This window comes from Tympanuchus pallidicinctus, unplaced genomic scaffold (genome assembly GCF_026119805.1).
Source record: "Tympanuchus pallidicinctus isolate F22 unplaced genomic scaffold, pur_lepc_1.0 scaffold17, whole genome shotgun sequence".
Lineage (NCBI taxonomy): Eukaryota > Metazoa > Chordata > Aves > Galliformes > Phasianidae > Tympanuchus > Tympanuchus pallidicinctus.
In genome coordinates, this window is record NW_026294690.1 from 19,039,964 (window position 1) to 19,064,349 (window position 24,386).

The 24,386-nt window shown below is 50.6% G+C and overlaps 1 protein-coding gene across 5 annotated transcripts in view; it reads right to left on the reverse strand.

Annotated features, from left to right (window-relative positions):
* The window catches only part of SRGAP3 (SLIT-ROBO Rho GTPase activating protein 3), a 66,290-nt gene that overhangs the window by 21,446 nt on the left and 20,458 nt on the right, over positions 1-24,386 (reverse strand). For all 5 annotated transcript variants that reach the window (XM_052678582.1, XM_052678581.1, XM_052678583.1 and 2 more), the window contains exons 2-6: positions 19,400-19,592; positions 17,385-17,547; positions 10,041-10,103; positions 6,743-6,928; positions 5,652-5,780 (exon numbers count right to left, since the gene is read on the reverse strand). In XM_052678582.1, the coding sequence (XP_052534542.1) occupies positions 5,652-5,780; positions 6,743-6,928; positions 10,041-10,103; positions 17,385-17,547; positions 19,400-19,592 (734 nt within the window). The remainder of the gene's footprint in view (positions 1-5,651; positions 5,781-6,742; positions 6,929-10,040; positions 10,104-17,384; positions 17,548-19,399; positions 19,593-24,386) is intronic.

The following is a 24,386-nucleotide window of genomic DNA, read 5'->3' on the forward strand; positions in this document are numbered from 1 at the left end:
CTGCGTGCACTGCTGCCTGGAAGGGAAAGGAGCATCGGCAGTCACACTGCTTCCTGAGAAACACATCAAGCATGAAGGGAAAAAAAAAAGAAAAGAAAAAGGACTTCAAACTCCAGCTCCCAGCTCCAGAACAAATGGCATTTTCTTACCCTTCTCATCCCCCTTCGATGGACAATAATTTAGAAGCACAAATAACAACCCTTAGTGCTTCTGCAGCACCTTTCGTCTGAAGAGCTCAAAGCTCTTCATACGTTCATTAAGTCTCTACAAGGGCTGGAAGTACTGCAGTGCTACCCAGAGAAACAGTGAGACCCGGGAGGTCACACAGCTCTGCTCAGAGCACAGAGGCAGCCGCACGTATCCTGCCCTGTGCCCAGCACAGCTGCCAGGCCGGGGGTGCGGAGCAGCAGCTCGGGGTGAGTTGAGGGTCCCTCCCTGCCTGCTCCCCCCAGAACTCTGGTTCGGCAGCTCTGCAGGAACACAAAGTTCTCGTACAGCAAGGCTACAGCGGTGCCAGACCTCACAGAAAATGAAGTGCTTTCTGAAGCACTGATTCATCTCACTGTTTACACAGAAGATATTTAACTCATTTTAAAGCATGAAGCAATGCTTTACTAAGGCAATACTGTGCTTGGCCATGCCAATGCTGGGTGCCAGCACCTACCTCGCACCTGGACCTACCTTCAGGTCTTCAGAGAAGCATTCCAAGAAAACACAGTGCTCAGCTCGTGGCCACGGAGAACAGAACAGCAACAGCCCTACAGCCACCACACGTCCCTCAGAGCCATCAGCACGGAAACAAGCCTGGCCACAACAGCACCCCAGCACAGGTACAGGAATGCCTGGCCCAGCGCACTGGGACACACCAGAGGCTGCACAGCACAAAGCTGTGCCTGCAGCCCCGCAGCCCCTGCACAAGGCCAGCAGCACAGGGCTGCTGAGGGTGGGGGCACAGCTGCGGCCTCGGCCCAGAGCTGCCACCGACCTCTGCGCAGCCGCTCCACAACAACACGAGGACAGCAGGTCTGGGGGCAGAGCCAGCTGCGCACCTCCCCCCTGCAGCCAACCCATGCCGTGCTCCCTGCAGGACGAGGCTGTGTGCCCCTGTGCCCACACGGCCCTGCAGCTCCAACACCACCTCTCCCAAAGGAGCAGCTGTGGCCATCGGGTTCGGTACCTGAGGGAGCACTGCAGAGCCCCCAAAACCCAATTCATTCTCAGCCAAACACGGAGCTGTGAGCGCACAGGGATGGAGCAGGGGAAGAACGGGGCCCTCTGACTTCCATAACCAACTCTGAAGCACGAGGCTGGATCACCTCCAAGCAATGCTCCTTCTTGCAGCACCGCAGAGCGCAGCTCCATGCGGCCCCTTCCAAACCCCGCTATGGTAATTACCTCTGCAGACCCAGAAGGGGTTTCTTTCCAAAGGATTTCTGACCCACATTTCACTCTGGCCCTTAATCTCCCTATTGCACTCCTCTCCCATGTACACCTTCTTAGGCCCTTTGTGCATGTGTGCTGGTTTGGGTTTTTTCCAAGATGAACTCATTGGTAAATTAATCTTCTAAAGGACATTGGGACCTTGAGGCTATTCGTTCACGCTACTGGGAAAAGCACAGAAAGTGTCGAGAAGGAATTCTTCTCTCCCAGGGAACATCCTGTTGCCTTTTTGTGCCGCACTAACAAGGTTCATCAGACAAAGGCTGCTCACAGCCCTCAAGCAGCAGAATTTATAGACTGCACGATACTCCAAGCCATAAAACAATCTGCAAGTGGGCTTCATTAACCTAGCGAGACAATTTCAATGTCTGTGGTGTCTGCATGAGGAAAGAATCGTTCACTAGGCGCAAACTTTGGGGAAAAAACCACATAGTTTTGCTGTATTGTTATAGCCAAGACAGGCAAAGTTAAAGAGATGAGCGCTGGCCGGGTTCCGTAGTTTAACAGAGCACGCTAAGAACAGCTTAGAAAAAAGCACTGTTATTGGATTATCACAATTTAAGGCGTGCTGACAAACAGGGAGTATGGCAATCTTTTTATTAACCACCTGCAAATAGAAACAGAACATGAGTTTACTAAAGCAGGGCACTGGTGTGAGAACAAAAGGTGTCCAACTCCTGTATGAAAATCGAGCCAGCGCAGCTCTCCCCTCCCCTACAGCCACATCAGCCCTGCTTTGAAAAAAAGATCACACAAAGCAAATTCTTTTTCTCCCATTCATTCCCTCACTCTGCATGAGGCTCAGAACACAGCAGGTCCGTCCGGATTCTCATCTGCTGCCATTGCCACCTCCGCAGGGCCAGCCTGCCGTGCCACACATGCTGCCCACAGGTCACTGCAGAGCAGAATTCTGTTCTTAGCTCTGGCCCCAGCACATCCTGCTCCTCACTGCATCACCACCAGCAGCTGCAGCCGCCTGGGGCAAGCAAAGCACTGCTGAGCAGCACCAGTGCCTCCTCAGGCCTCAGTTCTCTGCCCAGTGAAAGCTGTCCCTAAAGCACATTTCCATTCCCTCCAGTCCCACAGCAGGGCGGCTGCCTGGCTCTGCTGCTACAGCTACCAGTGGCTTTCCCAAACTGCTTCCCAAGCATCACTTGACCTTACTAAAAATAGCAATGTTATCAGCATTTTCTAGTAACCAAACCTTTCAACAGTAATTTAAAATCCCTAAGAGTTCCCTTCCTTTACCTGTTTGTTGGTCCCAATGCAGCAAAAGCTCCATGCACGCCGACACAGCGGCGGTTCAGGGCAATGTCGGGGTGCTGACTGACTGCCACACCGTGCCCTGACCTGGTGACATCCGCTGCGTGAGCCTTCAAATAGCACAGCTACTGAGCAGAGAGCTCCATGCGGATGGAAACAGCTTTATCTCCATTCCACATGCAAGGCCACAGAGATTAATTTGGTCACACACTTAACGACAGAAACAAGAACACAGGTGCCTTAATAGAAACACGATTCTTTTGAGGGAAGAGGCAAATGATGCACTTTAAGCCCAAATCTAACCCGATGCGTCTCCCTATTTTTCTCCTTCCTACAGAAGGACCAACGAGGCCATTGGACACAGCAGGGCACAGCCCCTCCAAGTGTTTCATCTGCCATCACAGCCGGGCCCCGGGAGCACGGCTCGCCCTCACAGAACAGCTGGGGCCTCATCTCTCATCGGAGTGGGAGATCAGCAGAGGCTTTGTTCTAGCAGTCTCATTTTGCAGTGCCGCTGAGGGCACAAGAAACATCAAGGCTGTGCCTAATAGCACAGAGCCCTCTGGGATTTGGGGAAACGCCGCTGGATCAGCTGCTCCAGAGCTCTGACTGTTCAGATTTACGTACAGATAGGAACTGCGTGTGGCAGCTCTGCTCGGTGTGAATGCTGTGCAGGAGCTCCACACCACGCGGCCCTGCACAGCACAGCAGCTGCACTGGGCATGAGGGCAAAACTCACGTCCTCCGCTCACAGCCTCTGCTGCACCCCATGCAGGATGGCACCAGACAGCAGCTGACTGCACCAACCTGGTATCTGCAAGCAGCACGAGCACTTGAGTGAAAGGCACCATTGCACCATCTCATTAAGTTATTAAGATTAAAATGCTAACTTTAAAATCACAGCTAAAACACTTGTTTTCTTCATTTTCCTTCACAGAGATTACATACGGACAGAAAGCACAACATTGCTGCCTGCAGGGGCACCAATGGAAAGCATTACATGGGATCCCCTTCCTCTGGAACTTTCTGAAACCTTCTGCGCCATGCTCTTGCAAACATTTGTACAGAAGTCTGTTCAAATGACCTGCTCTCCCTTTGGGGATTTAAAATCAGCACCCACGTACAGCACACGCATCCAATGTTTTGTTTCCATTGGTGACCAGATGTGTCATTAGGGGAATTTAGTTGCACAGCGTCAAAAACGTTTTAGTTGAAGTCCCCTCAAGGGATTTCCTGGAGTGTGGAAGAAAAGGCATCTGCTGACTGTAGTGGAAGGGTCAGCACAAGGAAATAAAGTTGGAAGGAACAATATAAGCAGCCAGAACTGAACTGGAACTCATCGCCTCTCCAGGAAATCAAAGGCTCAGAAACTCCACAAAAATAAGGTGTTCTTTCTTAAAAAACAAAAAACACACAACGAGGGAGAGAAGTGTGTGTGTGAGGAGAGAGAATGGACCACAGGAAGAAAATGCCTTGGGTAAATGAAGGAGTTATCACACCTCATTGCTTGACCGTTTTCATGTTTGAGTTACTGAGTATTCTTTCTAACCAGGCTAAACTCATCTGCAGTAATAAAGAGAATAAGGACATACTAAGAATATATTTCACCATACCTTAAAATCTTGAAATCCTCAGTGGGTTTTGCATCAGACTTATTTTAATTAATGCTTGGAAGAACACATACACATCAGTTGGTTAGGAGGAGATAAACTCTTCAACACATTTTTTACTTATGCATTCAGTGATTACCAGGCCAGAAGGCCAACCTGGTGCTCACAGGTGGGGCAGTGATCTGCTCACTGAGCTGCCTTAGCAGGAAGGAGCTGCCAGTGCAATCTGTACCACTGTGAGGACTCCTACTAAAGGAAGAGATGGAAAACTCTTCTCCTGAATCATTTAAAAGCAGCTCATAGGAGTCCCTGATACACACACATTTTCAATTCCTGTCACAAAAGCTGCTCCTGGGAGTTGCTGCCCTGAGGCAAATTTTCTGCAAGGAATGTTTTGGATACAACTCAGCAGGAGCCTTTCCTAGCGAGGGAAGCACTTCCATCTGCTTTATTGCCACCAGAGCTCAGGAGTGCTCAGCACCTATCCAAACTGATAGAATCTGCAGACACACATGGCACAAAGAACAGGTTTCTGTTTTCAACAACAAAAATGAGGATGCAGGTAATTTTTACGAGAGATTATCTATTTCAAACGCAGACCAATGGCTGGGCCAGGAGGAAACCTGAGGACCACCTGGTTTGCCCCAAGGCAAATTCTACTCAATTCTACAAATTCTACAGAGCACGAGCTCTGGACTTCAAAAAGCTCCAGCTGCAGGAAACACTACGTGCGAGAGCCACAGAGAATGAGGCTGCCATTTAATAGCAAAGGAAGCACCATTTCTGCACGATTCCTAAGCCAAAAGCAACATACAGTGACACCCAGACCACAGCCTGCTTGTGATACCACACAGAAGATACACGGTGCTGGCTTCAAATCTGGCCTCCTCTGCCTGTGCACTCCTGAAGGCACTGCTATGCATGTTGGCTCATACCATGCAGTTAAAACCAAAACTCTGTTTCTTTTTTCCAGACAACAATAACAGAAGCTTCTATATAGCATAAATATAAATTGATTACTTTGTTGTGTGGTCATGCAACCACCATAAAATTCAGCAGGCTGAGTACCATATAGTGACAGCTCCAGTGCTGCACACACACACCTACCCCAGCTGAGAAGGAAGTCGCATGCATGCAACTGCAAGGGGAAAAAAAAATGGGGAAAAATCCAAGCTTACAGCACATTATCAGGCCTAAGTACATTTTAAAGTCCAAACAAATTCTCCTTCATTGCTGTCATGTAGTCACAAGCGCATTTAGGAACCAAACCACATCTGAGATTGAGCTGTGCGCTCATCAGTGCCAAGCAGGCAGGATGCATGCAGAGGAAGCACTTACATCAATGAGGTCAGAGACATCGTGGATATAGTATTTACTGACAGCTGCGTTGGTGGCTGCCAGGTTCAGCAGGTAGTCATTCCTGGCTTTAGTACACTTCAGCTTGTTTTCAGAGTATTTGGCTTGTCTCTGAAAAAGCAAAACGGAGCATTAGAGCCTATATAGGATGTTCCTGTCACAGTCCCTCTTGCCTGCAGGGCCCCACAGTGCCCAAGAGCCAAGGTGTGACACATGAATTAATGAAGTTTGGTATCAGGTATGAAAACAGGCATCTGTGCCAGGCTGGAGGGATCACATCTGGACGTCCCTGCTACAATCAACCAACGCACAACAGGCGCCTTCTGCTCAGATGTATCTACAGCATCCCAAGCACAGCTGTTCTTCCTTTATCTGTGCATTCATGGAAGCTTTGGCAACAATCACAACTGGGGGGCCAAATTTTCCTCCCAGATATGCTGACATGCATCTGGATTTACTCCAGGTTTAAGCAGCTGTATCAAAGTGGAATCTGTCCCAGAGGCCCAAACTCCAAAATTAAGAACAGCACCCAGAATTCAAAACTGCAATAGCAGATGTGCTTGGATTTGGGGCATTTGCTCAGGAAGATCACTAGCCTGAAGGTTTAGCACCGAAGATCAACCCTTCCCAGAGGTCTGCCTGCATGACAGCACCCCAGTGCTGGGCCGACACACACGCTTAAGAAGCTATTGCTATTCTCAGAAATCAACAGAAGAATTAATCAGTTTTAAAGATCCCAACAGCCAGGGAGAAGCTGAAGCTAGAGTGGTGTTACACGTTTTGACCAGCAAACCATCCAAGGGCTGCACCTTAAATCCCAGGCAGCCTACACATGAAAAGCACTTATCTTATATATCCAAGACATTTTTATTCTGTCTCAAGGTACCCTGAGACAGCTACAGGTCACTGTCAACAGCAGAACACCCGAGTGCAGGTACAGCTACACTTCCTAATGCCCTCCACGGAGACAGGAGCAGCTGCACAGAAGTGAAATGGATCAGAGCTAAGCTCCCACTGCACAAGCAGCCCCAGACAGCCCTGGGCTCCAGCCTGGCTCCTCACCCCACGCTCACCTTCTCCTTCATCTTCTCAATCTTCTTGACGGAGCTCCGCCGCTGTGGCCTCTCCTCGTGCCGCAGAAGGTTCACGCTGACATCCCCTGACTTGTTGAACTGTTTTTCCTCCTGCTTCTCTGCCTCCTTCAGCTTGCTCTCAGCACTGATGCTTTCTGCATGATACATGTGGTAGGTCTTCATCACCTGAGGGAACAAGACTGAGTGAGACAGCTGCTCCACAGCCAGGAGGCACCAATGTGCAAGGGTAGAACAACAGCTGTGGCAGTGGGAAGCTCAGTCCCCACTGTGCCAAGGCTGTCTGAGGCTAATATGGCATTAAGAAACACAAAGGGAAGAAAAAGCCCCAGAACAAGTCCTGTTTTGAAACAGCACAGTGCTGGCATTACAACCACCATGCACTGCTTCCCCACTGCAGCAAGAGCAGACGGCCATGCCTCCAGCACACACTGCATTAATGGCTCATCTTCCTACAGGGAGATGAGAAATGTCCTCCAGTGCTTGGCAGATGGGATTGGGACATCCACAACAAGAGACTGCGAGGAGGACATGATCAGCCTGACACCACTTTGGACCCAATCCCTCTCTTCCTGCAACTGAACTTGCTAAACCAACAGTGTGACAGAGCACATCCCTGCTCTGCCATCCCAACCACAGATTTCAGCTTGAAGGTGGAGGAGCTGCAAGTTCAAGCAGAAATGGAGTTTTTCTCCCATCACCCTCGAATTCCCATCTCACTGCTGCCATAAGCACAGTCAGTGACAGGTGGAGTACAGCAACATCTCTTACTGTAAACCCAACATCACCACCAGGGACTGGACACACAGCACCGATCTGCTGCAGGAAAACTCACAGCCTCCACTGCAGCATTTTCTTTCGGATACAGAAGCCCAAAGGGCACAGTCGTGATCATTTTAATAGAACTGGCAAGGGGAACACATCTGCTCTTCTCTCTTTATGTCTTTAGTCACACTGTCCCCTTTTATCATTTCCCCTCGGGATCTGGATGTCTCAGTTCACATTGCCCTGACAAGGCAGAGGGCTGGCTGCTCACTGAAGATCAGAGCTCTGGCAGAACACTCAGGCACTCGCAGGACAGGACAGCCCAGGCAGAGCTGCAACAGAATTCCCCTGAAATGGCTGAGGTTAAGCACAGCTCCAGGTAGCAGGTAGATGAACACTGAGCCCATTGCCCTCCAACTGCTGCAAGGAAGCCTGCACGAATCCCTGGGATTTATTTCAGGCAGCTGCAAGGAACAGCAAGCAAAGGCTCCTGCCCTTTTCTGAGATGGCCTGCTTCAAAATTCTGCATATTTGAGCCACATATTCCAAACTGCAGTTTCTGCAGTGAGCACCATGGCATGCACACAGAACAGACGCTCCCTAGGCTGAAATGTATTTAGTCACTTTGGCATAAGCTGGAGACAGCAAACTGCAGAAACCTGTAAAAAAACTACACAGTTTCTGCACACTGACCAGAATTACCCTCTCAAGGCCTTTCAAAGCAGCCCAACCCAGCACATGTGTCCTACATACAAGGCTTGGCCACAGGTAGAACAAACGCTTTCCTTGTGCTGCCTGCCCATGGATGGCATCTCACAAGAACAAGCTGTGCCCACTGAGGCAGAGGTCCTTGTTCTGCACCTGGTTCTGTCGGCAGCCAGGGTTACGAGGATGCAGCTCCTGGGTGCACGGCCTGCTGCCATGAACACTGAAACCTCAAGGACAGGAGATTAGGGACTGGAGGTGAGCTGGTCAGTACCGAGGGACTTAAGGCAGTCCTGTCTGTCTGATAAGGCCCAACTTTTCACTCATGTTCCACTGTAAATTCTGAGATAAGCATGCCTCTGCCCACTCTCCCCCAGCAGGATGATGTAACTGGTCTGCCATCTTAGTAGCAAGGTCAGCTCAAAGAAACTGCAGAGTTCCTCCAGCCGTTCCAGTCTGTCTGACCATTCAGACACCTCTGCTCTGCAGGTGGGAGCAAAGCAGTAAACACAGTGCTCTCTCTGTTCTTGTGGAAACAAGTTTTGCGACAGACTCCAAGAGGACCAAAATTACGCTGTTTTCCTTGCAGTTCCTTTCCCTGCAGTTCAACCCCCAGAATGCTTCCGATGCTCACAGACGCCGTGGTGTCCCCCAGGTGATGCTGCTGTCCCAGGGCTGTGCTCTGAGTGCACTGCTCCACAGGCACCAAGGCCAATCCAGCCCTTTTAGTTTTCTACTTGCTATGCATCTGCCTTGCTGCCGCTGTAATTAATCTTAATTAGTCACTGTCTCTAATGCAGCTTGTGACATTCAACAATCAACAATGCAATCCCAGATCTCTGGCAGGCTTTTTATCCAACCTGGCTGCCCACCTACGCTGCAGGTCTCACAAAAGCTGTCCTTCAACAACCAACGCAGAAACAAACCTGCAAAGAGAAGTTCTGTGCCAGAAATTCCAAGTGGTATCACTCACACTCTGTAGCTTAGGTCTATTTTTCAAAAAAGTGGAATAAAATGGTAGTTTAGGTATAAACCTTCTGCTGTGTCATTTGTGTAACAGAAGCATACAGACAGGAAGAAAGCAAATACATCATCTCCTTCTTCCAGGAGAAAACGTTACACTTCATCACTGATCCCAAAATGCAAAATTAAAACAGAAGTCTGTGGGGCAAGAGCCAGAAGCAGCACAAAGACTTTTACTATGGCAACCCACTTGCCCAGAATAACAGCACTGACTTCAGCCAGGGCAGTGGAACCAAAGTGCACCTCTGAGCAGGGAGGTGGAGCAGAGCACACCCAGACCAGCGCCCTGTGAAGGTGTGCTCAGCCAGAACCCTCCAGCCAGCACAACATCAGCAGGTCAAGTTCCAGCCACAGATCAGCTCTGCCAGCTCCGAGCACAGCCTGGGAGCCATCAGCGCCTGGCCAAAAGCACCAACCCACAGAATGTCAAGAAAGATTCGGAGGCAGCACTGTGCACAGGGCACAGCAGGCAAGGGCCTTGCAGGCACCAAAGCCACACTGCAACACACCCAGAACATCTCATCCACAAACATGTGGACGGCGCCATCCACTGCCTGATGAAGACACAGAAGCTCTTCACCACCTGACAAATGGAAATTCCCCTCCACTTCATCGAAGCAATGGGTGAAACATTCCTAATGAACTGAACACAAGGCTGGAGTGCAGCAAGGCACAGGGCGAGAGCCCCCCGAGGTGCCTGCAGAGCCTGACAGACAGTTTGCTCTGACAGTCACACTGCTGTGCTCCTGCACTGCACACAGCGTGAGAGCCAGGAGTCCACGCTTACCGTGTACAGCTCGTTGGTGACTTTCAGGAGTTCTTCATGCATCTGTAAGCCAATTTCCTTACTCTGGAAGACAAAAAGAATAAGAATTGACACTGTCATGCTCACAATGTGCATTTCTGAAAGCAAAATACATTTTGGAGGGAGAGTAAAATCACAGGACTTTAAAATATTCCACACACACCTCTTTCAATCCTCTCCTGCCAGCACATTTCCCAGGCCCACCACCACGGCACCAGAGCCCTGCAGGGCCAGCAGTCAGCAGGGCTGGCAGCAGCGAGCCACCAGTGTGTGCGTGGTGGGATCTGGGGCCTCGGCACCCAATGGTGTCATGAGACAGAGCGAGAAAACGGGGCTCACAGGAGAGCCCAGCCCCAGGGAGGTGAGCTGAGCTGACAGCCTTCCCCGACTCATCAAGCCGAGGCACACAGTGGCCTGAAGCAATCATAGAATGCTTTGGGTTGGAAGGAACCTCAAGGATCGTGAATCTCCAACCCCCTGCCACAGGCAGGGCCACCAACCTCCACATTTAACACCGGCCCAGGCTGCCCAGGGCCCCATCCAGTCTGGCTTGAACACCTCCAGGGATGGACGGGGCATCCACAGCCTCTCTGGGCAGCTGTTCCAGCACCTCACCATCCTCATAGTAGCAAACTTAAGCAGTAAGGAGCAGTGGAGGAGCACTGCCTCTGCAGAAGTACACAGCCCACAAACAGGGAAGCTGGCCAGGAAGCAGGAATTGTTTTCCTCTGCCTTTGTAAACTGCGTGGCGAACCCAAGTGCAGTGAGGCACGAAGCATCTGTTCCAGGCCTCCCAGCTCCCGTGTCCAAGAGAGTGCTGCTCATCTCCTGGAAATGCGTTCACACCCATTCCACAGAGAACAAAACATAGCAACGTATTTAGGCCGCTGATATCTAGCTGCATTTTTCACATTGCTATCATGCCTGCAGGGTTTTCCTTTCCTTCTTTCATTTCTCAGTGCAGTGGGTGGACCTTAGCAGCACAGCTGGGTTTGGAAATGCCTTTCTTCATGCCTTGTGCCCCCAGAGATCTGCCCGCACCACTCCTCTGCCTGTCACAAGGCTTTTCCACTCTTTGCTCTGCAGCAGAGTTAAAAAACAACGGCACATTTTAAGTACAGATATTATTTTTAAAAATGAAATGGCTTCACAGCATGAGAAATGCCTCAGGGGCCTTATTTACAACACTGCACAAACCCTGTCTAATGTCCTTCCTGCTCCAGAAGCTGCAAAGGCAGCATCAATGGGGCTGCCAGCCCACAGCTGGGCTCCATTTTTTCCATCTCTAAACATTAAAACCAAAATACAGATGGCCTCCTCTTCCAGTCTGCCCATGACAGCGACATTTAGAAATAAGGGAAATCAAAACGCTGCTTTAATTTGCCACAAATCCTTAACAAAACAGAACGTATAAACACGAACACACACAGTACAGCAAATCCTCGTGCTGTCTGGGAACTGCTGCACTTTTATTTGAGGTCTGTGCTGGTCCATGCACCACCCAGCCCCAGCTTCCAAGACAATAATGCAGATCAGCACACACCATTCCGTTATCATCGTGCAGTAGCCCAGGATGGAGCTGGAATTCCGGCAGCCCCCTGGAGCACCACGTGCCCTGCTCCACACACAGGCTGCAGCCAGCAGGGAAGCAGGGCTGCCTCACCAGAGCAGTGCATCACAGCAAGACTGCCTATTTCTCGACAAAACCCCATAACTGAATGTGGCTGAGTGCTGCACTCCTCCCACAGCCATGTCAGCACCACGCTAACTGCCCTGTATAACAAAAGCAAACACCTGTGGGTACCCTAACTGCCTCTGTTTGCACTCCTCAGCTGTAGCATCACCTGCCACTCTACTTTGATTTGACAGGTTTATTACAGGCACCCGCTGCCAGATGGCCAACTCTGTGCTTCAGAATAAGAATTATTAGGACTCTCAGCCCAAACACTTCACGTTTTGCTGTCACAGCAGCCATAAGCCAGCATCCCTGCTCTGCCCTCAGCGCTCACTGTCACTGCTCTGACCTGAGCTGGCCACAGCATTGTGAAATGACTGCACCACAGTTACATAATAAAGTTTCCAATTTCACAACCACAACAGTCAAAGTTCAGCAAGCTCAGGATAAAGCGCACTGTGAGCTTTAAAGCCCACGGCCTCTTTCTCTCCACCCCCTTCCACTGAGCCCATCTACTCCTGCGGTGCTGCGCTCCCCCAGCACGGAGCAGAGCAGCACCCGGGGGGCTGCACCCAAACCCAGCAGTGGGTGCTGTGCAGCTGCACGGCTGCTGCTCTCTGCCTCCCCTGTAATTATACCACAAATCTCTCCGTGGAATCTTCTTGGCTAGGAAACATTAATTATAACTTGAAGATATGTTTAAACTAAGTGCAGATTCCCCTTCAAAACACAAAACAAAGACGGCAAGTTAAGAAAGAAAAAAAACCAGTTTATTTCAGATTCCTCAAATAATTCTATGCATCTTGCATATAAGGCAAAACCATCCCATTGGCTGAGTGAAGACACAGAGTTCTCATGAAAGCCAACTGGAAAACCTATATACATTACAAGTTTAACGTCAGATTATCAATAATTAGAATTTAATGCAAAGAGTGAAGCAAGGAAAGTACAGGATAAGGGCGCACAGTGTCACAGGTCACTGCAGCTACCTGGGAACCAGCACCACAGTACTGGAATTCAGGCCCTCCACAGCCAGCTCTGACACGCAGCTCCTGCTCAAACTGCAGCAGCAAGCAGAGGGCAGTGAGCAGGAGGTGCTGAGTGCCTGCACAGCTGCTGAGAAGCCCCAGCCCCTCTGCCCCCACCCTCAACTGCCTGGTCTTGGGACTCTCATTCGGAGCAAGCACCAGAGCCAGCAGCAGTGGGCACCACCACATCACAGGGAGCATCCAGGACGTGAGCTGCTTCAGCAGGGATCTGCACAGGGGCCTGTTGGACCCCAAGTCCCAAGCGTGCAGAAGATGAGGGCAGGGGCACCCAGCACTTCCAGCTGCCCCTCCTCTGCAGGAACCAGAGCCTGGGTCCCAAAGCGAGCTCTTCCCACATCCAATGGCCCAGCTGTAGCCACTGTCCTTGCTTTCTTGTGCAGCCCAGGGGGAGCCCACAAAGCCATCATTTTCAAAGCTAATTTTAGACATTTAAATAGAGCACAAAGAAATGGCTTGGTTCCTGTTCACATGAGTCTCATTGCCGTGGATGGACCACAGGTGTGCACTGTGTTTACAGACCTACTTCTGTGCAGACAGTACCCAAGAGCCTTGCAGCCAACTGATGGGGACCAGGGTGAGCAGCACTTGGCCCAATAGCATCAGAGCCTCTCCCGGACATGGGCAGGTGAGAGCTGACAGATTCACCTCTCCTGTCCAAGTCCTGCTGTCTGCCCTTTCTGTAATAGAAAACTGGTGTTTATGTATTGCAAACAAAGCCAAAATGCCATGCAGTGGCTGAACTGTCAGGCACCATTCCCCAATTTAGCTGCTGCTTTACGCCAGTCACTTCAACCAAAGGAGTTCTCAGTGGAACAGCAGTAACTTTGTCTTTGCAGGTTTGCCACAGTTCCCGTGCTGAAGACAAAGTAGCAGGAAGAAGCAACACAATGCCAGCAACAAGAGCTCTTGTTTCAAGAAACAGAAAGGAGCTTCCTTCCAGACAGACACCGCTTCATTACACCTCCGGCTGGACCCTGTGGGACACGAGCACACTGCCACAGTGCATAACAGCAGCCCGGCCTGGGAGCACTGCAGCACAGTTCAGACCAGCAGTGCTGCCTCAGCGTTGTGTCCCTGCATCAATGTTCTCTGCTCTGTTTCCAGCAATGCCTTTATACATGCTGCAGCTCTACGAAGGTTCTCCGGGAGGAGGAGTTTCAAATCCCAGCTGCACAACATGCCTCATGTTCCATCCCACCAAACCTCATCAAAACCCTGAATGCCACCAGCATTGTCCTGAAAGCCAGCCCTCACCAAGTTCCAGCTCCCCCAGGGCTGCAGGCTCTTCTTCCCCTACTTCACAGCGCTCTGCGATATTAAAAAGCAGCGGACAATGAGAGGAGGGGTTGCATTTTTCCCTGCAAGGCTTCCTCCTTACTTTCAAAGTAAAGAAGTCATCACTTACAGAGCCAAGAGGAAGCAATCCAGCTGTGGAAAACATGGAAGGGACACAGCAGCCCTGGCAGCTGCTGGAAGGGCTGCGGGGCACCTGGGGTACAGCGTGGGAGAGTGGAGCTGAGCGAGGCACAGAGCAGTCTGGGCAGATCAGCTCAGCACCTCCATTGGCAAATTACCATGGCAGTGATCAATTGCTTCTCGATTATGCACATCCTCATACCCCAGATATTATGTAGCTGCTGCTTCGCAGCAATTGTTTACATTTACATAATGAAAGCACAAAACAAAACCTTCCAGTTCTTCTGTGTAACCGCAGCATGTCACAATCCATTAATAAATTCTAGATGGGAGGAATTAAAAGTGACATCTCTGGAAAATAATGTTACCTTAATTTACCATCAAAGAGCAATCTGCAGCAAAACCAAGCAGCTGAACCACATCTGTGGCTGCCTTTAACCCTTTGGAGCTGGCTTGCTCGTCCTGCACCCACATGGCAGTGTCACCAGCAGTGTCCCATGATCTTTACTCATACTCAAAACCAGATCAGATGAAATACTGAAGGACACCTGCTCTGAGCAATCTAGCACCAGCTGCAAGGCTGGACCTGATGTCTAACAAGCCTTTTATCAGGATGCTCTTACTCCCACAGACGTGCTTCTCCACCAAGCACTGCTACAGAACGCAGCCCCATATTCCACTTCGAGCACAGTATGTAATAGGTTAAGAAAGCAACCTTGCAGGGGGGTTGGAATGAGAGGATCTTTAAGGTCCTTTCCTACCTAAGCCATTGTATGATACCCAAAAAGTCAACCTCCCTAACCCCATTAAGGACAAACGATGACATCAAACACCCTTTTGGTGATTGAGCTGATCACTACTCCCAAGGACATCCCTGCTACAATTTAAGCCTCCAGGGACAAATGCAAGTGAAATCACAGATCCCCGGGACTCAATTGCAAAGCTTCCCTCTGATTAAAAGCAGGCACTGGCTTTGGCAGGCTGCAGACAGAGCTGCTGCTACTTCACCTCTCTGAGCAAAAGACGGGGGAGGAAAAAGTAAGGAGCAAGAATTTCCATACAGTGTAAGGAGATGGAGAAAAAAAAAACACTAAGAAATAATTCCATCAAAAGGATGAAATACTTCATCTTCACCTGGCTGAAGACTGAATTACTACAAGAAAAATGCTTCCAACATCCATACCCTCACGTGAGCGGCGGCTGGATTTGTCCTGTGGTTTGCAGTGATGCACGCCACCGCAGCCTGCTGAAGGCAGGACAGACCCCACATGGCTCAAAATGAAAATGGGAGGGAGATTGTGACAGCTTAGAATTAACCAGGACTGGAAAAGGGATGACATCTCTCATCAGAACAACTCCAAACCTGCCCTTGCGGCCTAATTCCTAGGTCAGATCCATAAGGAGGAGGAAACTAGTCATAAAAGCATCACGTTTCATTTACTCTCCAGCTGGGCTAAAATTTCAAGATAACCAGACTTCAGAATGCTGCTCCAGTTGGAGTCATCCCACAGCCCCTGCCCTGCTCCTTGAGCTGCAATTCTCCACCCACCCACTGAAAACAAGTTGCAGCATCAAGAGTGTCGGAGCGACGGCCAGCGCAGGGCCGGGCAGCGCGGGAGCCCCAGGAACTGCAGGCCACAGCCCAGAGCCCAGGCCGAGCCCCACTGCCAGCAGCAGAGATGGAGACAACTCCTTCACAAGCCCTTCTGACCGCCTGAGGACTCAGGTTACCCACACAGCTTCCAAAAGTAACATCACCCAGAATGGCGCAAATGTCACAAAATACACGTAGTAATAACAACATAAAAAGTCTTTCCTTGTCACCTTCTCCTTTCAGCAGACTTTGTCAGCCTGCTGCTTGTCCTTTTTCCAAATGATTACAAACTCCACTAAAATTCCTCTTTCTCTGGTTCTGTCTTCAATCAGCCACGCATGCAGAACACAAACGCTCTTTCCTTATTCCTCAACAACTCTTCTTCAAGAACTTCAGCGAGAGCCTTTTCTAAAGGCTGTAAGACACTGAAGGTACCACGCCAACCTGCTCTCGTGATCACTGACCCCCAAAAACACTTCCACCGGGCTTCCAAGGCATGACTTTCCTCTTCAGAAAGCCACACTCGCTCCCCCTGGTTGTACTTGGCTGTACATCTGTAATCTTGCCCTTTACTGAAGTTTCAACCAACCAGTCTGTTTTTAAAGTCAGATTGCTATTCTGCTCTCTGAAGCCCTCCAGGAGTCTTTAAACAAAAAAAGAAGTCATCACATTTTCCACCCTTCGTTTCTCCAGCACTGACGCCAGTTTCAGCATTAGGTCACACGTCACTGCTTGTCACTTCAGAGCTTTATATCTCATTTCTTTAAAACTCTTGAACAAAGAGTATCTGGAAAGAATTCTAAGCAACAGGCCCTTGTGTCGGTTTGCTCTAAAACATCCACTGGAGGTTCGGCTGGGAGAGGTTCCTGCAGCTGGTGCTGCTTCCCTGCCCCCAAGCAGATCTCCACACATTTCCATTCCAGGCACCCAGACGAAGCCAGGCAGCCTTTGGCTGTTACCTCCTGCTCTTTTTGTACTTCAAACATCTATTCTCCTTCACATCCTGTGTCCCTTTTCTTTCTTCTGATTTTAGAGAAGTTTTTATTAGCTTTATGTCTTTAGCAAACTGCCTCAGAATTTTATTTGGCTGCTTTACTCTGGTGTTACATTTTGATGTTCAAGAGTTCCAGCTCCTCTCTGGTTTTCTCACTGAGTTGAGACACGTATTTAAAGTCTCACTGCTTCCTCTAGCTTTTACCAGTGCTTTCCTACACCTACCCAAAGAACCATGGGGCAGAGATAACAGCCTGTACCCGGACACCAACACTGCTGCTGTAGCTCTGGGCGCAACTTTTCTTCTCTGCCTGCTAAAGCCTGCTGCCGTGCTGGTCCAGGGCGACAAACCCACGGTGTTCTCCAACTGGTCTCAAGCTTGCCTTTACACTAGGACTTTACACGGGGTTCTGTAGTGCTAAGCCAGAAATATGGCTAAGTACAGTCTCAAAAAATCAAATGCCCAATAAGTAGATTCATCCTCCATCCTCAAAAAAGCCTCCCGTTTGTGTAGAAGTCCGCAATGCATACATATATTTCCAAACTAAAACCTAAGGACAGATCCCCACAGCACAGAGCTCCCCGCACAGCAGCGCTACCTTCTTGAAGAGCCTGATGACATCCTCGCTGATCTGCGACAGCCGCACGATGACATTGTTTGTGAAGATGTCGTTCAGGGTGGCGTGATCCCTGCTCTCCCGACGGGTCTGCGTCAGCACCAGGTACCAGCAGTTCACTGGGGAGAGGAGGTGCTGATCTTTCCTAGGGGAATAAAAAACAAAAGCAGAAGGGTGAATGGGACAAGGCAGGAAGGCACGCAGTTTTCCAGGGAATGCTGTCAGCCCTTCTTGCACAGCACACACCAGCTGGAATTTGGCATGGTCCGGAGCACAGCCTTCAGTGCTGACATTCTGCACGCCCGCACCCACTGCTCAGTACTCATGGGAGGGCAAGGGGTTTGCGACAACAGTCTCCCAGTTTTCATTAATACCCACTGTTTGTCCCCAGAGTGTGGGGACATGCTTCTCTTCTTGTCTCTTCCCTTTCCCTTTTCTATGTATTACACTTAGTATAAATGGCAAATAAAGTGAACTGAAGTTTTCAAAACGACACATCTGAAACAGAGCATTTCCACTGTCCAACTGCGATGCACGGAGAGCCTCCAGACAAGGAGCTAACACAACCCCTGCCTGCCCTCTGCCTGCACTGCCTCCCCAGTGACAGCGTTCCTGCAGAGCAGCACGGCAGCACGCACTGCAGAGCTGACCCTGCCAGTGCCTGAGCACCGCAAAGCAGCAGAAGCTACTGTCACCTGCAGGCACCTCGCAGCACGAGCACCTGTCCTACAGGTAACGGAGCCGTGCCCCAGCACCCTTGGCAGCACCAAGGCACAGGCACCTGCACAGCCTGCTGCCTCCCACCCTGGCCCTGCCCAGCTGCCCACCCCGCATCGCACGGCTGAGAGGCAGCACAAAACAGCAACTCCCTGTGAGCAGAGTTCTGTGCGAATCAAATACAAACCCCTGCTCACCAGAGAGACCAAGTAAACAGATTAAATGGGATTTACTAATATGGAATAAATAGGATTTAGTAATGTAACAGCAGAAATTGCTGTTCTTGCAGTTGAAACGGGAAAAAATAATCACAGGAGGTTATAGAGAGATTGAGAAGACTTGGGGATTAGTGAGGCTAAGTGCACCTAACAGGCAAAACCTCCACTTCCTAGGAAAATGGCCACGTTCACTGGCCTATGGATTGAATGACACCTGGTTCATCTTCAGCAAAAGGCACGAGCTGCCCACTGAATTCAGGGACACAGCCATCAGAGATGAGTGCTCTGGGAGACCAAGGCGAGGAACGGCAGCTCGGTGCAGGGATGGCTGTGTGGTGCCAGCACGCAGGGCCACTGCACAGCAGCACTGCAGCACTGCTCCCAGGACGCCAGCTCCATCCCCTGCAGGCACACAGAACATCCCCTCCTCAAGTTCTTTTTTGGCTTGTTTTGTTTTTTGATTTATCTTGTTCCATCCATATTTGAGAGTATGCTTATTCTCAAGAGAGGCTGCTGTTGGAAACTTGCACATATTCACACATTCAAGGATTCTTCAGTTTTCACCATGAGTTTGAGTTTCACACTATTCCAGATTCAGTTTGTACTTCCTATTGCAAAACTTTGTTTTAAAATATTTACACAGAAAACATACATATTTCATTTTTAAGAAGCGTAATAAGTTACATTTCCACAAGCTGCTCCCAAGCCAGAAAGCAGCTCTATCACAGCGTGGTGCATTCTGACATCGACAGACCAAAAGGGCCGGCGCTGTGCGCACCACCAAACCCACAGATGGACCCTGGCCTCCCACAGAACAACGCCAGGGCTGCACACCTCCTCAGCCAGACCTCAGCTTTTGTTCTACCGCTCAAAGAAGCGCGCAGCAAATCCCATCCCAGCAGAAAAGGTGTGTGATGCTGCTGGCTCTTTGTGAACTCCACACCGTGGTGACACGGACGAGGGCCAACGCTACTCAGTTTAATGCACCTTCGGACTCTGCAACTACAGAAACCCGCTCAAGCCCAGTGCTCAGCTTCCGTCCACCCTGCGATGCCCACTTACTTGAACTGGTGCTCACGGGAGCCGCGGATCTTGGAGGAGAAGCGCTCGGCCAGCTTCTCCAGGCTGCGGGAGTATTCCAGCTCGATCTCGGCCTTCCTGCGGAAGAACTCCTGCAGGTCCTGCAGCAGCTGCAGGCGCGACTCCGACTGCTGCTCCAGGCATTTGAACTGCTCCACCAGCTGTGTGCGGATCTCTGGGGACACACGAGGCAGAAAAAGCAGGGTAAGTTACAGCTACACACGGAGGGCCATCCGAGCACCCTGGAGCAAGTCCCCCTCAATTCAAAGTGCAACAAAGCAAACAAAATGAGAACCGGAAAATCCCATTCACCAGTCTCACATCAAAAACTTGCTTTTTGTCAAAACAATCGTCTACGTAAGCACACCGAACCTGACCTGCACAGCTGTCCGGTTGCCGCTCCGAAGGTCAGTGATGCTCTCATTTTATCCGCGCCTGCCTGCGGAACACTTTGCTCATGAGTGGCCCCAGTGCAGCAGCAGCCTGCAGGGCTCAGAGCCCTATGGCCACGGCACTGCGCCATCCTGCCCAACCCTTACTCCACACTGAATGCTGAACTGATAATTTCTTGATCAGTAACCACACAAGGCACCAACGGAAACCAGAGATGAGTCACAGACAGCTCTGAGCTCCTTCACTGAGCAAGGATCCCACACAGAGGAGATTCCAGCTGCCACTGTAGGCACTGTTGTTTATCAGCATCTCCTCTTGATAGGAAACACAGGGCCTGTCAGAGCCTGCCAGGTGAGCTTTGAGGTGTGAACAAGGACACCTGCATCAACCTCATCACTGCTTAACTGCACAGCAGCACTAACAGGACCAGAGGCTGCACGAAGGTCACCTAAAAATACAAAGCACCTTGGAATCAGCGAGTGTGCTGACAAGGCTCTGCAGAGGCCACGCAGGTGGGCAGGGCAGCTCTGCTCCTTCAGGAGCTGGTGCTGGGGGACCCCAGGGACAGCCACACAGCGCCAGCAGGTGCTCCAGGATCCACCAGGCGCTGCTGCTGCCACCCACCAGCACTGCTGGGCAAGGAGCAGCTGCCTTGAATTAAGCCTCCTAAAAACCCCCAGTATGTTCCCACAGGACGCAGCAGTACCAGTTCCTAACAAACCGCTGTTAAAGCCTTCACACTCCGTGTTGATGAGAGCTTCCTTCCCACACAAGGTCAGTGGAAGTTCCATTACACCCTGCACAGATTTCACATTCCCACTCCCACTGCTGCCAATGCAGGACTTGCTTCACAGCTCTGCTCTGCTGAGCCCATTTGGTAGAGGTTTGTTTTTGTGTTGTTTTTCTTTTTTTTTTTAAAACACAATTCTGATCCCTAGCTCTCTCTTCATAGAGAATTACAGCCTGAGGTGCTTTCTTGAACAGCTCTTAACAGATATGGCAACGTGCAGAGATACAAAGAATACCGACAAAGCTTCTCCAATCTTCTCCGTTCCCTTTCTTGCTACTTTTCCCCCGGTCTGAGCTCCATTCCACCCTTACTCCTGACACAGACACCTGCCCACAGCTCCAGCACAGCACAGGCACTGACGGAGCACCGCAGAGCACGCGTGGCACAGGGCAGCCACCTGCAGCCACCACACGGAGCCCAGCAGGACACCGGCCTGCAGCGGTGTTGCTGCATTCTACATGTGAAAGGTTCGCAGCAAAAAACAAAATTAAGGGCTGGGCTGGAATTAATGCAGGAGAAAGCAAAGCATGGCAGAAACTCGTACGGCTGGTCCCATTTCCACACGAGCTGGTCTGACTCAAAATACACAAAAACACAGTGCCAATTAACCCCCAGATGAGCTGTTCTGCAACCAGTGCGCAACACAGTTCCTCACGTTCCCTCAAACTCTGCTGGGCAATCAGCTTTCGCCATTTGCTGCTTTTCTTTCCAGTTTTGTTTGGTCCTCTTTATATGAAAGCAGTTTCCAGTAGGAGCACTCCTGCTATTTACAGTGCAGGATGAGAGGCAGAAAATTATTTCCTCGGCTCTGCTGAAATGCAGCAGCAGGGATATCGGAGAAAACAAAATTCCTTGGCAAACAAAGGCCCTGCAGCAGCACACGGGATGAACGGCAGGACCCTGCTGAGACACAGAGCAGCTGCACCCAGCGCTGCTGACGTGGTCTGGGGCTGCTCCCCTGCCCTCGGGGCAGCAGGCACTGCACAGGTGGTGCTCAGGGCGCTGCCTGTGGGCCTCCAGATCCCAAAGCACAGCCAGCCCTGCATACAGTGGGGCTGCAGGCAGAGACCCATCGGCGTGCCACCAAAGGGTGCAGCAAGGCGCTCCTCTGCCTTTCTCCAGGCTCCAGAGCAGTGGTGGCTGATGCAGACGTGTTGGCCAGCAGATCAGGGTGAACCTCATTTTTTCCTATCTTGGATTGCTCGTCTCACCCCTTCCCCAGCGAGGACAATACTGGCAGGACACACAGCCAGAGCACGACTACATGCCTTCAAATAGCAAACCTCTGACCGCACGGATGATGCAGTACTTCACAAAGAACAAAACTCTTTGGGACTAACTGTGGCCAATTTGAGCCCTCGTTTCACCAGCAACATGCTTGTGTGGAGAGGTCAGGATGAACCCGGCACGCTCGGTTCCAGCTCAGCATTAACGTGCTGCTGCTCAACCAGCTCCACCCACACTTCGCCAAGGTTTATTTTCCACATGGTTTCATCTCTCTAAAATCTAACCTTAGATGATCGCCACCAGTACAACACAGCCTTTACTAGAGGTATCTGTTCTTATGAGCTCCTTATTGTTTGTGTCCTTAAGTAGTTGAAATATTCTCCTGGGCACAAGAAACTCTGAGTTTCAGACATTCACAGACGTCACATTGAAATCCCAGCCCCAGCTGAGACAGTGGCAAAGCTCCCACTGAGCTCCGCACAGCAAACTCCATCCCTCAGCAGCGCACAGCAACACGGCAGCGCTCTCCAGAGGCACTTACACAGGCCCGTCCCTCTCCCAGTAACCCCGGGCTCCAGTGCCCCCTACCTCAAAGCAACAAAGGCTGGGCTCCTGGCAGGACACACAGCAAAGCAGGGCTGGTTGGACCCGATGACCTTACAGGACTTCTCCAACCTAAATGACCCTACGATCCTGTAAGAAGTACAGCACTGGTCACTGCTGCTCTAGGAGCTACTGTCCCTTTTGGAGGTGAGGAAACATGACAGAAGAGAGCAATCCGAGGCCTGCAGCACTGGCAAAGGGCAGAACAAGGGATATTGCTGCTGCAGAATCCAGGACAGGGGACAACGTGGCCAGCAGAGCTCTCTGCTCTAAGGCAGCGGGAAGCTCTGCAGCTCTGCCACATCTTCTCCATTGCCTTACACAACCAGGAGACAACCAGCGTCTCAAATAAGCCAAGAAATACCTAAAAATGGTCAGCACTGTAGGTATCTTCGAGGCGAGGCTCTTTAAGAGCTGCAATACTCACTGCCCTGGGTAATGAACGTGAACAAAGGTGAAGCAAACTCAGCACTTGGGAAGAGGCTGCATTTCCTGCCCAGGAGAACAACGCTGCACTGACCCCAAAGCAGCAGCCCTGCAGTGGTTCCTGGGCAAACGCTTCACCCCACTGAGCTGTGACGAGTGGGAAAGCAAGCCTGGCAAGAAAAGCCATTGTTTTCCTCACAACAGTGATTAGCCTCAATAGTTTACTGCAAATATCAGATGGCAAGCTGGCTCAAAAGAGAGCACCCACCCACACCACAGCACCATGTGCAGAGGAGAGCTGGGCTAGTTATCCCTGCCCTGCTGGGAGGGCTTGCTTTCCTTGCACAGCACTGGGGGTAAACAGGGCTTATTACCAACTCCAGCCGAGCCTCAAAACCAAAACTTCCCATGGATAAACACTGTCTGACAATAAATGTAATGCTGTGTTGCAATTACATTAAATTTAAGAACAGAATTCCAGACCCTGAGCAAACCAGATGGGAAGCAGAAGCTGCAGAGGAACAGCCCAGACCAAGAGCACCCAAAGCACTCCAGGCTGCTCTGCAATACCAAGAACGCTCACTATGCTTCTATCACAGCCAAAACCAGCATTTTTCACACACTGCATGTTGACTGAAAATCAGCAAAGGGAAGTTATTTCAACAAACACAATTTTAAAAGCTGGACTGCAGAGTCAAAATGCATTTCTCTAAGTATGAAAAACAAATTCAAGCATTAGCAGGGGGGAAGGAACAGACAAACCCAAAAGCAGAACTGGTCCTCAAATGAATGGACTGCACATTTTTCCATCAGCAGCTCTCCTAAAGCGGATTTGAGTGGCAGCCCCCAATGAGTTCCACACACTGTTTTCTAAAGGACTTGGCAAGAAGTTCAGCATTATTAGAGAAGAGAGAAGACAAAGCAGAATTCAGTCCCCCCAATAACTGAAGAAGTATCCTCGCTCCATTGAGATCACTGGAGACGTTTCCATCAGTGGGAGGATGGACAGGAGGGCTGGCTGCCAGGAGCAGCTGCTCCCCAGGGCGCTGCTCAGCACTGCAGCCCGCACAGCAACGTGAGCTCACCTCTGCCACAAAGTCCCCGTCCTCCATTTCGGTCTCTATCACACCTTGGCCAAAACTGTGGGCAGTCCAGAAAAGCCAACCGTGTGATACCTTCCTCCTTGTATGGTCAGCAATTCGCCCCGGAGAACAACTTTCCTTCTTTCTTTGTATTAATTACCACGTTGGCCAGAAACGATTTGGGATTTTGCAAGAAAATTCTAGCACAGAAAGTCCATCTCCAAACCAGACTGCAGTGCAGCGAGCAGGAGAGGGGGCTGTGAATGTGGTCTGAGAGCACCGCCACGATGTGAGCAGTCCCACAGACCCAGCACGAGGCGATGTGTGACCATGACAGGAGAAATTCAGTCCAACTGACTCCAGAGCACGGCCCACCATGAGAAACCCGTCACATCTTGAGCATTCCAGAGCAGCAAGCAACTACCCGACTGCTGGCAATGACAAGGCC